At 41.7% G+C, this 15,598-nt stretch overlaps 1 protein-coding gene across 1 annotated transcript in view; it reads left to right on the top strand.

Annotated features, from left to right (window-relative positions):
* The window catches only part of LOC142954394 (myelin transcription factor 1-like), a 134,165-nt gene extending 119,078 nt beyond the window's left edge, over positions 1-15,087 (top strand). Inside the window, exons 13-24 of the mRNA XM_076095362.1 lie at positions 1,376-1,590; positions 1,860-2,047; positions 4,656-4,910; positions 5,522-5,676; positions 6,488-6,550; positions 7,529-7,591; positions 7,907-7,987; positions 8,575-8,796; positions 10,316-10,407; positions 11,081-11,184; positions 13,109-13,252; positions 13,420-15,087. Coding sequence (XP_075951477.1) covers positions 1,376-1,590; positions 1,860-2,047; positions 4,656-4,910; positions 5,522-5,676; positions 6,488-6,550; positions 7,529-7,591; positions 7,907-7,987; positions 8,575-8,796; positions 10,316-10,407; positions 11,081-11,184; positions 13,109-13,252; positions 13,420-13,563 — 1,726 coding nt within the window. The 3' untranslated portion in view covers positions 13,564-15,087. The remainder of the gene's footprint in view (positions 1-1,375; positions 1,591-1,859; positions 2,048-4,655; positions 4,911-5,521; positions 5,677-6,487; positions 6,551-7,528; positions 7,592-7,906; positions 7,988-8,574; positions 8,797-10,315; positions 10,408-11,080; positions 11,185-13,108; positions 13,253-13,419) is intronic.
* Positions 15,088-15,598: the final 511 nt, after the last annotated feature.

The following is a 15,598-nucleotide window of genomic DNA, read 5'->3' as shown; positions in this document are numbered from 1 at the left end:
AGCTGTCTCCTCCAATCCAAGCCCCGCACCGTTGAGTCCGTCTCAAGGTTAGCTCCTTCACTACTGAGCCACAAGGAAACCACATGAGACAATCCTGACCTTGGGTAGTGGGCCCCTCACGACGACAGGTAAAGCTGGCCTGTGAATGGCTCGATATAGCGAGGAAGTCTTGAAGCATTCAGTGTGAATCATCACCTCAGACACTGAGATCTCTTTATCCCCATTCATCTCCCCAGTTGGTCAGGCGCCGTGATCACGGCCTGAAGAATGATAATTAACACCAACCAGACACTGGTACTATGCTAAGTCTACGCTCTTCCTCGTTGGTATTTTAATTAATAATGCAGCCGATAAGCTAATTATGCAAGTTACAGGGGCATTGCGAGGCGGATAGGAAAAATAATTGCTTTCCTTGAGGAAAACCTCATCAGTGGTCGGACAAAGCATAGAGGATTAAAACATAATAAGACTTTCTTTGTTTTTCCTCCTCAGATTGTTATTAAACTGAGCTTGGTTGTCTGTTATATATGGGGCTGAAGAACTCCCCATGCGATCCATGTTCTAATGGAATCCATGTTGAATAAATAAAAAGAAAAAAAATCCCCTGTGATCAGTGGTAGAAAGTTTTTACAGTCATGAAAATCCTCTTTTGGACTGCCTCAGATGCGAGCATGTATCATTGGTGTACCACTGTGAGAAGGCCACCCTGACAGCAGTGTGACTACAGGCCCGGTCATGTACTGGAGTTTATTAATGGCCATATGTTTGGACACACACTGAGATGTGGGCGTCAGTGATACAGGATGCAGAGGAGGAAAAAAAGGGGCTGGGCTAGAGGGGCTGGAGGGGGTAGAGCCTCCCTCTGTCGCCACTCCTCCTCTTTTCATCCCCCCTCTCCTCTCCTCCTCCTCCTCCTCCTCCTCGCTACTGTCTCTCTCCCCCCGCCCTTCTGCCTATCCCCGGCTATCAGTGGATTTACGCCAACAGGTCTGACAAAAGCCCAGGCTCTCCAGGAAAACGAGATGGCTTAAAGCTCATAAATTCTATGCTGTACAACATGCAAATGTGCCCTCTGCTGATAACAGAGCTTTTAATCCTGCTGCTCTCCTGCTAAGTACACCGTTGCCCCTATCTTTACTCTCTCAATGTCTCTCTACCTCCCTCTCTCCTCCTCCTATTCTTTTTTCTCCTTCTTTTATTTGTTTTGTGTCAATTGTGTGACTCTTTATGGCGTTGATCCTCTTTTATATCCCATCTCTCCTTATCTATTCTATTCCACTTACTACTTTATTTCGTATAAATCCCCCTCCTTTTTCCCCCCTACCCAAACCAGCCCTACCCTGACATCCTCTCGCTCTCCCTTTCCTCCTCGCAGGCCCATGTGCTTTGTGAAGCAGCTGGAGGTGCCTCAGTACGGCAGCTACAGGCCCAACATGGGGCCCGCCACGCCTCGCGCCAACCTGGCCAAGGAGCTGGAGAAATACTCCAAGGTGTCCTTCGATTATGCAAGCTTCGACGCACAGGTGTTCGGGAAGCGCATGCTTGCTCCAAAGATGCCCACCAGCGAAACGTCGCCCAAAGCCTTCAAAAGTAAGAGAGGACCTCTGGTTGTTTTTTATATGAGTGACAGAGGCAGCTGCTTCCAGTCCTTATGCTAAGCTAAGCTAATCAGCTGCTAGCTCTAGCTTCATAGCGTACAGACATGAGTGTGGTCAATTTGTCTTTTATCTAATATCATCAGTTTTAATTACTTTACCACACCAAGCGAATAATGTGCAGTATAGCTTTTTGACTATTTGTCTATTATATCCTACTTATATGATCACCTGATCTAAAGTTTACTTCTCGTCCTCCTACAGCTAAGCCCTCATTCCCCAAGTCCCCGTCACCGAGCCTCAGTCTCCATGGTTACGGGAAGAGCTCCTCCTTGGCCTACGACTACTCCCATGATGCCGAGGCCGCTCACATGGCTGCCACTGCCATCCTGAACCTGTCTACGCGCTGTTGGGAGAAACCTGAGAACCTCAGCACCAAACCACAAAATAAGGTAAACAGATGACCATCATCCATAAATGTCCATGTTTGTTTCATGTTAATTAACACTTACTAAGAACTATGATTAAAGACAACACTCTGGGAAATATGTCATTCATCGCCCTGTTTGTCGGAGATCAAAAATAACTGTTGATCGCTGATTTCATAGTTATAAAGTGTTACCATCTTCTCTTCTCTGGCAGTGGGTGTGCCTCTCCTCTTCCTCTCCCATCCTCCTCCTCTCTCCTACTCCTCTCTTTTTTCCTCTTCATCTCCCTTTCCTCATCTCTCATCTCCTTTACTCTTTCCTCCTCATCACTCCCCTCCTCTCTCCCCATCCTCTCCCCTCTCCTGTCTTTTGCTCATTTATTCTCTCCCCATCAACTCTGCATGAATATATCATCAGGAGGCATTGGCTTACAGGATGGTGTTGAGATGCAGTTGCATCATCTCTCCCGTCCTCTTGCATCCTTGCATCCTTTCATCCCTCCATCCCACACACTTTTCATGTTGTTATTGAATTTGGCTGACTGCCAGTTCCCTGGATTACTTTGCCACCAGGTAGCCTTTTTTCATTATCTGCCGGACGGATCTTCCACTCTCTTTCTCCACCCCCGCCACTCTTTCTTTCATTTTCTTTTCACATCCTTTTTTACTCTCTTTTATCTCCCTCTCTTCCTCTCTGCATTTCTCTCTCTGGTCTCCATCTGTACCGCTCTATCTCTCACTCTTCCTCTCCCCTCTCTGTGCACAGGAGGTGTAATTGGAGCACCACTTCCCCCATATTGTGATTTTTAAAAGCCTTTTTGCCTCACAGAGGAGAGAAAGTGACTGCTTCATCATTTTTTGCTTTCCTGACATGGTGTTAGAAAGATAAAAAGTGAAGATTAATGTCTCTGGCAGCACAGCAGAGCAAGGTGTTGTTCAGCAAGGCACCGATCCAGAAGCAGGCCTTAACTGCGCAGTATTACAGCGCCGATCAACCAGGGACTGATCTGGAATCAGAGTCAGAGCCAGTTGAAATCCAATATTGAAACATTGGAACACTGAGCTTATCAACCAGGGACATTTCTGGGAACTGTTCCCGTTTTCTCTCTCCTCCTAACCCTTTGATTTTTCTGGCCCTTGACCAGCTCTTATGAGCGCCATTTTAGATGAATACTGAAAACACGGCTCATCTCACCCCTCTGCTTCTGTTCACCTGCCAGCACTATAATAGAGCACGGAGAGAGGAGCAGTGGTGTTGGTGCTGTTGGCAAAGTATTTCCAGAGTGCATTAGATATCATTACTAGCATGCTTAAGCGATGAATGTGGTGTTCTGAACTCCAACATGTAGCGCTCTGAAAACTACTGTGTGGCTGGATAAATACTTGTTTGCTACAAGCTTGAGGGCGGAGGGGCGGAAACAGGAAAAAATCAATCATTTCACCAAATGAAAGTTTAGTTCAGTCTGAATCTCCTCAATGCAACTGCGGATTATATGAAGTTGTGATACAGGAAAATGTAGGTATGTTAATGTATGTGTCGCTGTAACCGAATCTGCTCAAGAGGGTAATTAAATTAATCACAATCATCAACACGCAGGACTGCTTCTCACACTGAAGTGCACCAGAGGAGACTGCATTAGTCATTTACATTTCTGAAGACGTAATTAGTGTATTAGCTATGTTACTCTTTTCCTTTTCTCCCAGACACCAACTATGTACGGAGTCCCAAAGTTTCCAGTGTTAAATACAAGAAAGTAAATAGAATGTACAGACGCAATGGGCAGCAACCTTCTCCTAAATGTCTTGTATTTTCTATTATTTTCTGTTAAGAGAAGAAATAAGGGAAGTCAATTCCAGATGCATCAAACACTCTTAACCAAACCAGCTCTCACCATTCTGAATGATGAATCTCACTTTATCATACATTGAAGGCATGTGGCCGATTGTTTAAATTAGCATAGTTAACATCCCTTAAACACTATATAAGGGCGGGTGGTGTGCCATGTGCAAATACTCTAGCACATGGCCAACAGTTACAGCGATGCCACCAAAAAAGTCTGTAAGAAGAAGAACTTCAGCATTAGTGAAACAGAGGTTCTGTTAAATAGAGTTAGTAAACATGTGACTTTCTAGAGTGTCAGTACTGGTGTTGGAGGAAAATCCACAAGCATCAAAGAACAGAATGTGAGCCATTCAGAAGATGAACACACCAACATCATCCAAGGGTTTTATAGGCTTAATTATGCAATCATTATCAATATTGTTAAACGTATCTAAATTTGATTCTATGATATTTATGCGTTTTTTATCTTAAACTTGTTTCCTTGTGTTAAACAAACAATTAGTGGACTGTGATAACACAATGTTGTTTTGCTATTTTGGTGAGAGTGCTCTTGACCACTAAAATATTCTCTTACTTAAGAGAAGAGCAAAGACAAGAGAGCATTGGTGAATCCCAGAAAGCAAATCGATACTAATGTGAGTAATAGTGTGAGTTTTCACATTTTGCGAATGTTTCTCTCTCTCTGTTCATGTGGTTATTTATTTCATAGTGTCTTATTTATTGGTTTAATGTTGAACACTTGGGGACTCCATTACTGAAGAGGTTGCGATATGGCCTCTCTCTTCTTTAGGAATTGGCCATTGAGGTGGATGAGAACGGCACCCTGGACCTGAGTATGAAGAAGCCCATCAAACGAGAGGGCAGCCTGTCCGGCACCAGCCCCGGGGTTAGGTCCCCAGACCCCTCCTCTTCCTCTTCCTCACTCCATCATGGTGGAAGCAGCGGGATGACATCGCCAAACCTACACACCTACAAGCAGGAGGAGTGGGAGGGCCCCCTGGATTACACCAAACCCAACCGCCAAAGGGAGGAGGAAATGGACGAGGTCAGTACAATCAGACTGAGCTAAAGTACAAGCTCCAAACACGCAGTGTTTTCCTGTGATAGCAGTCGCAGAGGAAGTATTGCAACACAAATAACAACAGACAAAATCCCCCGAAGCTTTTTGACTAAGAAACTCGTCCTTGTTTACATCACTTTGTCTTTCTCTAATCCCTTTGCCTTTTTTCCTTTTCCTCCTTCTATTATTCATTTATTTTCAGGGAAATCACAGAGTTACAGTACAGTTAAAACATAGCATTGTGTAACAGAGGTGGTGTGTCAGGTGCATTGCACCATCCTGACTTTGGCATATGCTAATTTGTACTCCTTTGAACTTTTTCAAAAGAAATATAAAGGGCTTTGAGTGTAAATGTTTTATGAGGACACTGAATTTGGAAACGTCATTTGTCTACAAAAAATAGAAAAGGGTTAGGAGACTTGTGTGCACATGGTGGTTTGCATAGTTTATTTGCTTGTATACAAATGTGTAAAGAAAGCCAACACTCAAATGGTCTTAAAATGTGAATACAATCCACACAACAACACATAAGTACAATTTAAATAATAAAAGGGTCACTGAGGAATTACAAGCATCTTTTTGGACTCGTTCTTCAGATGGAGCACACGGGCCAGTCGTTTGTGTCGTCTGACGCGGAGGACTGTGACATGATGCAGGACTGTCTGGAGGAGAGGAAGTACCCAGGAGAGGTCACGACTCCGAGCTTCAAGGTCAAATTCCAGCCCAAGGATAGCAAGAAAGAACTGCTCTCGTAAGTCTTACTCTTTTAGGCTGCTGTGCTTTGAGCTAAATGCTAACGTGTGAACTACAACACTGTTACAAGCCCCCTTAAGAACAATGGCTGCAATTTTCTTCTAAAACATATATATATTGAATATCAATATAATATGTACACAAGCTAGTTAGCCAGTGCTACCGCATGCTAATATTGTTAGCTAAAACGTAATTATCGTAACATAAAGTTAGCTGGTCAGATAATATTACATTTCTACCGTTGGTTAGTTTTTATGTTGTTCTGTTAGATGATGGGGTTCATACTTTCTCAGATATCTAACATTAGCATTGATGCCCCCTATTGTTACACTTTCACATATTACAAAAAAGGATTTTGTTGCTTTTTGTTCAAACTAATGGATCACCCTCAATATGATTCTCATATTAGCAGTTAACAAAACTTTTCTATGTGTATCATAAAAAAGACAGAGGCTTGTTTTGTACTGTCACAATATTACATCACATGACTTACTCCTCCCACCAGTAAAATGATTTTGACGATATTCAAAGATTAGCAATGCCTCAACCATCGAAGGAAAGAGCTGAAATACAAAATTGGTGCTATCTAGTCGTCAGCAGGGGAATAATCAAAAGCACAAACGCCAAGCGATCATCAAAGTCAGTTGAATTCATCCTCTGGGGACCATGAATCTCTCCACACTGTTTCATGACAATCCATCTAGTAGTCCAAAGTGGTGGGCCATCCATTCAGCCACACTGCTAGTGTGTCTAAAAACAGTCCCCCTGTCCTTTCTAACAGCTCTCTCTGTGTATCTCGCCCTCTCCAGGTGCCCTACACCTGGTTGTGACGGCAGTGGTCACATCACTGGAAACTATGCGTCCCATCGCAGGTATGCACCATTGCTGACTCTGTGGGTGAAACAGTATGCTAGTGCTCTCTATATGAAGTCTTCTATGAAATGTGAGCTCTGCTGAGACTCTTCTGCCACCCACTCAGCACCTGAGCCCAAAGCGGGCGCACCACCACCAATTCAAATATTTTATTTGATACCGACATGCCAGAGGCAATAATGTAGCGTGAGCCCGGCAAGCAAAGACGGTCATTGACTTTGATATGCATCAGTAATTTACTTCTTGCCGTCTGTCCTCTTCCTCCTAAATGACCTTGGTATGCCTTGCATTCTTGATTTCTCTTCGCTCACTTCTTTCTCCTCTCTCCTTTCAATCCCCTCACACTCGCTTTCCTCGTCCCCCTTCTTTTCGTCCTTCTCTCCTCCTGCCTGTCCTTCTCTTTCTCCTTCCTCTCAGTCTGTCTGGGTGTCCTCTCGCTGATAAGAGCCTTCGGTCCCTCATGGCGGCCCACACCCCTGAACTCAAGTATGTCTGCTCTACACCTCCACTGCCTTTTCACTGCCACTTCAATGCACTGCTACAGACGCCATCCAACGCCACAATGCTTCATTCTGCTGACGTTAACTCATCTTTTGTTGCCTGCTGCTGCTGCTGCCTCTGCTGCTGCTGCTGCATCTGTCATGGCACTTTTTTTTCTGGCTGTGACTATGCTTTCTTTCACTTCAATCAGTTCATGTAAATGGCAAATGAATCAGTAATTCTGTAGCATACATAGCTCTTTACTAGAGAGTAGGCTTTTCACAGCCCACTATACATACAAGAAGTGTTTAAATGGAAAAGAGTGAATTTAAAACAGACATTGCTCACAAGAGCGAATAAGACAACGGGCAAAAATGAATAAGCAGAACATTCCTCTCATCTGCATAATCCCATTTCCACTCTCAATCATCTACAGTGTTGTTTGTTGTTCTGCTAACCTTGAATTAAATGTTAAACCTCACTCTGCCCTCTCCTAGATGCCCCACTCCAGGATGTGACGGCTCAGGTCACATCACAGGAAACTACACCTCCCACAGAAGGTAACAACCAAAATACACAAATGCACACACAAAAACGCATACACACACATGGACACACACACAGTCAGCCAGAGAGGCCTAGTGACAGTCCATGGTAGAATTAGACAGGGATCACATACTCACACATTTCCACACCTATCCATTATCCTATTTCCGGCCATATTGGGCATTTTTGAGTTGATTTGGTTTGTGATTTGGTTGAACAACCTCTGTAAAATTATTCTTCCTTATAATGTGCTCTCCCTTTAACAAGCAATCACTTCACCAGACCTTTTTTCAACCCTATGTTATCAACTCCATACTTTCTGTTTTCAGTATCTCTGGGTGCCCGCGTGCCAAGAAAAGTGGAATTAAAACTCCTACCAAGGACAACCAGGAGGACTCCGAGCTTTTAAAGTTCGTACTGCTCAGAAAGCCATAATGTCTGCTTTTAGCGAGACTGACGGTAAAAGTAAAATGCAATAAAAAAGGAAAAGACAGAGAGAGAGGAAAGTCACTGTGAATCATATGCAGAGGTAGTGACCTGCCCCCAAAATTGAATCAGGCCCTTACTGATGGGAAAATACACTTACTGCAGATACTGACTCTGAATGTAGTTCATGCTAGAGTATCGTAGAGGAGATTGTCAATACATAAGAAATACATCGGCTTCATATTGCATTTGCACACAAAACAGTTAATGTAACAGCATGTTGATAACAGCATGTGCTGAACCTTAATAGCTCTTGCATCAATGCTATTATTCAATGTTTAAACCCAGATGTAAGAAAATGAATTTGGCCCAGTAGAGAAAGTATATAACGTAAATCTTTATTGCAATATTCTCAACTTTCTCTACAGTTTATATGATTGGATTCTTCTTATCTAACCTTTGTGCCTTCTCACTCTCTTTCTTTTTTTCTTTCCTTGCTTCATCACTTCTTCTCCCTCTCCTCGTTTTTGTTTTGTTTTCTTGTTTCCCTCCTGTCCTCTGCTCCCTGCAGATGCCCGGTGCCTGGCTGCGACAGTTTAGGTCACATCAGTGGGAAGTACGCCACGCACCGTAGCGCCTACGGCTGTCCGCTGGCGGCCCGCAGACAGAAGGAGGGTCTACTGAACGGCACCCCCTTCAACTGGAAGGCCTTCAAGACAGAGGGGCCTACTTGTCCATCCCCAGGTTGTGACGGCTCCGGACACGCTAACGGAAGCTTCCTCACACACCGCAGGTAAGCTTTTAACCAACTATAATGCCTGCTTTTTGGTGTCCACATGAGAAGGTAGTAGAGTGAATTCAGACCGGGTTTGATGCTAATATAGTTTTAAACACAATATTTAAAGTTGTTGTTGCCAAGAGTAAGATGAGAATATGGATACCTCTCTCATGTCTTTAAGTATGGCTTCGCTTAAAGGCTTGAAGCACAGAAAACCGCTGAGTATTCCAGCACCTTGAAAGCTCACTAAGTTTCTCGTTGTGATGAAACTCCAGGAAGTCAATACAGTCCAAGAACATCTTACTCACTGAGCTGAGGTTTCGTTCAGTATTTGTTTGTTTTTTTAACTATGGAGTCTTAGCTAGCTGATTTACATCTTTATGCTAAGCTAAGCTAACCTCCTGCTGGTTCTAACTACAACATTAATCAGAATCAGAACCGTTTATTGCCATGGTATGTTGAACATACAAGGAATTTGACATGATGGGTGGTGCATAACATTTAACAATCAACAACAATCAACACAATGCAAAGTAGAAACATATTAAAATGTACAGAAAGATATAAAATAAAGTACAATATAAAATAAAGTGAAATATAAAATTAAGTGCACAAACGAACAGATAACAGGACTATAAACAAGTGAGATGTAAGTGTAGTATCTACGAATATAAGAGCGCTAAGTATTTTTCCCAAAATATTGAACTATTTCTTTAAGTCACTAAAAAACAACGTTCTTACAGCTTCCTGTTTCCTTTATTTGACACATTCCTGGTTGAATGCTGGGTTTGAACATATATTTCTCTTACTTACAACCTGATGGCTTCCCCTTTTACCACAAGGGACAAATGAAGCGTATTATTCAGACCATTAGGGGAGAAGCAAGAAATATATTGAAGGATATTATGTGTAATCTCAGTCCACAGCTCCTCTACTAACATTAAGGGGTCTCTGCCTCTCTTTGCTGCTACCAACACAACCACTACACTTTAAGAATGGGTGATGATGTCCCTGTCATGCAAATTAGGGTATGATGTCATCTGATGACTTTTATCAACTTTTGGAGCTAGTGCTAGCTACTTTTATTGGAAAATAGTTGGTAACACTGCATTTTGTTTTCCACAGTTATGTCAGTCGTTCCACCGCCCACCATTTCCTCTACTGAGGATAATGACTGCAAAGAACTTACACTGATACTCTTTGGGAACGGGGAATAGCTACCCATTCTCCTCCTGTTTTGGTAGTGCCGTAAATGGATCATTGGTTTTCTGGTACCTGGTGGCAGACAGAGCTGCTTAGTGGAAGTGAGGCTTATGGGGAACCAATTTAAACACTGTCATTATTCAATAACCATTACATTACTTCATAATGAAAAGTTAAAGCAAAAACAACATGTTTCATTTGATTATGACATTATCGACACATGGTCCACTGGGAGCTACAGTGTCCTATGTGTTTAGATGTGATGTGAGATGTGATAGCTCAGGCAACAGTGATTCACAGTGACCCCCCCCCCTGTGTCACTTGTCTCCAGCCTCTCAGGATGCCCCAGAGCCTTGTTCGCTAAGAAGAAGGCTAAGTTCCCCACAGAGGACTACCTGAGCACCAAGTTCAGAGCCAGTGATGGTAAGTTGTGGTGAAAAAAGAAATCTATGAACGATTTGTAAGTGGGTCTGTGTATATCTGTGTGTGTAAAAGCAATCCCCCTTGTTTTCTGGAGCTTTTGACTTAACAGTGAATGCAGGTGTTTTGACAAAAAACTAAAAAATGATGTCAATAGTAAAAGTAGAAATGTGTCTTACATGTGACCAGTCCATACTGGAACAAATCTTTTAGTTACAGAGGAGAATGTTCATTCAGCTATGGAGTCTAGTCCAGACTCATGGAGGGTTAGGAAACTCACAATATCATTTTTACTAAAGTGATACACTCTTTATCTCAAAAATGATGGAAGCCCATTTCCACCACTGTGATGAACAAATAAAGATCCTGTAAGTCATTATAATGACAAACTTTCTCAAAATAATGACTTAGTATCTCAGAATTATGACTTAATATCTCATGAGATATTAAGTCATAATTATGAGATACTAAGTCATATTAATATCTCAGAATTATGACTTTTTACGAGGTTTCTCATTATAATGACTTACAGGATCTTTATTTTTTCATCACAGTGGCGAGAATTGGGTTTCAATAGCAAAGATGGATCTAAAAAGTAAAATGCAGAGGGCAGCAGAAAGCTATACAGACCAGACTCTATTCTGTTCTATTCTAATGTATCTGGCTTCTCTTTTAGTTTTGGACAACGATGAGGACATCAAGCAGCTCAACAAAGAGATCAACGACCTCAATGAATCTAACAATGAAATGGAGGCTGACATGGTCAACCTGCAGACTCAGGTGTGTTTTTTGTTTTTTTTTCAATTTAACCTGTAAATCACTGAACATGGGATGAGTTCTTACTGGACATGCTCATGTGTTTAGCAGAATTTAGAGTCATATTTGAGACTTAAAGGGATAGTTTGGATGTTTAGAAGTGTGGTTGTATGATTGTGATGGATATCTATATCAGAGACATGATACATTATATTTAGAATATTTGCATTGCTTTACCTTGCTGTCAGACCGCCCTTTCTGATTGGGAACTGAATCTCTCTTTAAAGCCACATGACTCATTGACAAAAACAGTCATTTTACTTTACATAACACAGGAGTTGCTGGTCTACCACTGTGTGACTTTGGTGAATCTTAACTAACCCATTAAAACACCAAAGTCACACAATAACACAGAGAAAGAAACTAACTTATCATGGCAGCGGTAGACCAGCAACTCCTGCGTTATGCGAGGTCAAATAACTGTTTTTTAAAAGGAGTCTGGTGGCTTTGAAGAGAGCATAGACACAACAGCTTCAGTTCCCCATCAGAAAGGCTGTCTGACAGTAAGGTATAGCAGTGGAAATATTCTATAACTACACTTAAAGTGATACAGATTATTTTAGGTGTCTAAAATACGTTTAGCTGCTGCCCCCGTTTACAGCAGTACATTGTTTCCATGCTGGTTCTCATGTCTGTTTAAAACTCCATCTACTGTTGTAATACACTGACTGTGGAAAAGAATCTCATACAACCACACTTCAAAACATCACAACTATCCCTTTAAACTACTTAATTCACTTGAGCCTGTTAACCTTAACATTGGTTTTGTTCCTGAAAGATTACAGATGGAAAAGTTATTCAGTCCAGTGATGAAGCCTTTGAAAGAAGAAATAACAACATATCTCTCACTGATGAAAAGCTGAATTCATAAGCAATAGAACACAGCCTTGCTTGATTTCATAAACTCAAGGTTTTTGGTGCTACAACCTTACTTGATCTGTAGCTTATGTTGGCTAATGTTGGCAAACGTAAGGTAACATTATTTACTCATTTGTGCTACTGTTAAACTGAAACTTTAGCATTGACCATTATCTTGTAATCATCACTTATGGCAAGAGTGGCTGTTATTTGGCATGTTTACATGCTTTAATGTTCAAAAAACGCATCATTTGTCTGAATAGACCTGTTTTCAGCCTCTGTCTGAAACGCTCTGTTTCCCAAAAAAGCCCAGTCTGCTCTGCTTGGCTTGTGAGAAAACTATGAGGCACCTTTACAAACGTAGTTCTTAAGTCGTGGGCAGTAAATTCTAATGAGCCTCCATGTGACAGAAGAAGGGGAACCCCATCTGAATGGCTGGTTGAATCACATGTTTTCTGATCCAGACAGCCCAAAGATCTGACAGGTTTGTCTTATTTTACAGTTTGTGGCTATGTAGACACTCCAGATGTATGTGCATAAGCACTGAAACAATGACTTTTCAGGATATGTCCCCTTTAAAAGACAAGGCAGGTGACATATTCGAATGTATAATTTGCAGAATGTGACTGCATCCTCAATAGGATTTTAAATAATCATATGCCCAGAATATTTTAATCTGTAAAAGCGGCTCACAGATATATCGTCATTTTTAAAACATTGATTTCGTTATATGGCTGGGACTACTTCCAGCGGCGGATTAATCCACATTTAATACTCTAGTGAGTATTTCAAGCTTCAAGCTGGTGTCTTGAGTCAAAATAAACCAGAGTGGGACATGAGAGTCAGTGCAACAATGGAGCTCTATGACACAAAGGAAGAAGATATATCAGGCCTTGATACACACACAAATGATCAGTTATTGTTGGTTTGGGGCTTACTCTTTAAATTTCTTCAGATACTAGTTAATAGACAAATCAACCGTATGCCTAAAGTGGTACCAATGTAGAACTCCTGCTGCTGTGTGTTGCAGATCTCCTCCATGGAGATGAACCTGAAGAGCATTGAGCACGAGAACAAGATGATTGAGGAGCAGAACGAGGCTCTGTTCATGGAGCTGTCCGGCCTCAGCCGCGCCCTGATCCGCAGCCTGGCTAATATCAGCCTGCCACACATGGTGAGTTGTTGTCCGCACACGCACACACACTGGGCTGGACCCCTCACACACTCCTCTTCGATTGATTGAATGTATAAGTTTGGAGTTGAACCTCGTGCGGTGACCGGCACACAGCCGTTGGTTTCCCTGCTCTTCTCAGTTGCAATTGGTTGTTGTTTGTACCACAGCAGGAGCCAATCACCGAGCAGAACTTCGACAGCTATGTGAGCACCCTGACCCACATGTACACCAACAAGGACTGCTTGCAGAGCCCCGAGAACAAAGCTCTGCTGGAGAGCATCAACAAAGCTGTGAAAGGCATCAAAGTCTGAGGCTTGACGCGCTCACACAGAATGCAGACTGTCCTGAAGCGCCGGAGCGTGACGGAGGGGAGGTGGATGTTGAAATACTCTACGATATATTGAAATATGATTCAAAAACAAAAAGGGAATTCAGGTTATTTAAATAAACGGCAACTTCAAAAAAAAACAATCAACCCAGGGAGCACTCTGTTAGAGGAAAAGTGACGCGGACCAAAATCCACACCATGCTGCTGCTGGGATTAGGAGGAGGAACCGGATCCTTCAGTCAGACCGGATGGAAGAGAAGAATACTGCTACTAGAAACTGTATGTGGGGGGTTTAATATGCTGTATGTTTACCTGTTGTCTCTTTTGTGTCCTTAACTGTTTTTGGATGAGCGGTTGATCAGTTTTTCACGCTTCACACCAACTGGAACACCGAGGATAGTGAACACAGGATTGTTTAAAGGAGCTCAGAGACATGAAGAGGACAAAGAGGAGTTGGACGTGCTGCCCTATAGCATACACTGTGGCCAGTGTGTGTGTGTGTGTGTGTGTGTGTGTGTGTGTGTGTGTGTGTGTGTGTGTGTGTGCGTGTGTCTGTGTGTGCATGCTCACCAACTCCAGGAGCTCTTTGATTCATGACCACACACACCCCAGCAATATGAAGCATGCACTACACTGGATTTGTGTTTGCTTTGTGGTATTACTGCGGCAAAGGTGTCAACAGTGCAATGTTGACTCGACATGGGCGAGGGGTAAAGTCTTAAGACAGACCCAGGAACAGTGCAGGTTGTTTATTTTCATGGGACAGCTGATATGATGATTTTAAAAAGCAGCAGATAAATCCGTTTATTCCTTTTTTTTATTTTTTTACCTGAAATGATAGAAATAGTGTGCACACGGCTCAAATTCAGTTAGTCATATCAATAGTATTTATCAACATAGGAATTGCACTTCATTTTAATGAATAGTTTTGTGGGACAATAATTAATGTTATATATGAATTATTTAAACTTGTGAAGTCTTAAATTGTAACTTATTGCCATTTATGTTATTGAGGTTTATTTATTTGAAGCAATTTATTTATTAACTTTGTTTTGTAACACACACACACAGCATCCTTACTGATTATCATGGTCAAAGCAAGTTGCAGATGTCTTACGTCAATATTTTAAGAATCTATATAGATAACTGACGAGGCATATTTTGTTTTGAGTACTTTCTAAAAGCCTTTTTAAGTGCAGATGTTTTATAACTGACAAGATCTTTTGATAATTTTACACAAATCTTTTGGTGTTCTTGTTTTTCTCCGTTTCGTTTGTGTTCTTTCTGTTACTGCTACATTCAGAAACCCACTGCTGAGGGGGAAAAAGAAAGTATGTATTTATTATTTATTGAATATGAAAGAAATTGACTGATATGGCTGTATATTTATTTTGTTATTTATTTGCGTGATGTGACGGTTGAGTCCAATTAGTCTTAAAGATCCACTGCTAATATTTAAATAAAGAAAACGGCATCAATACAAACACTGTTTGATTACTTAGGCTTATATACTTAGACAAACCAGCAGCTGATTGTAAAGACAAAAAGAGCCCCAACATCTGTGTGTTTGCTTTTGTCAGGTAAAAGAAAACCAGGAAAAGTTACTTTAAAAAAAAAAAAATGTTGAGTTCAAAAACGTTACCTCTCCGAAGCGCTTTGTAGCGGCCAGCACTGGCTCACCCCAAACCTCTGTAATGTACCAGAGATGCTTAAGTTCTGCTTTGGATTCTTATGTCTTATGTGTTGTTTTCATCAGCACAATGGTACATGTATAGAGCTGTATTCCAGCTGTGGTTCAGGCTGGATGAATGGTTCTAAAACACACACACACACACACACACACACACACACACACACAGCAACACATCCAGCCATGGAGGATACTGTAGGATGGCCTCCTTTGACAAACTTCTATCAGATAAACATACACACCCTTGTAGCCTTACTCTAGATTTTAATTTTTAGATGCACAAAGTGCCACTAAAAAAAAAAAAAGAAGAAAAAAACTTTCTTTCCTT

This window comes from Anarhichas minor, unplaced genomic scaffold (genome assembly GCF_050575085.1).
Source record: "Anarhichas minor isolate MPS153535 unplaced genomic scaffold, ASM5057508v1 ptg000020l, whole genome shotgun sequence".
NCBI classification, from domain to species: Eukaryota; Metazoa; Chordata; class Actinopteri; order Perciformes; family Anarhichadidae; genus Anarhichas; species Anarhichas minor.
Note: the sequence above shows the minus strand (reverse complement) of the source record. Positions and strands in the feature narration are given on the sequence as shown.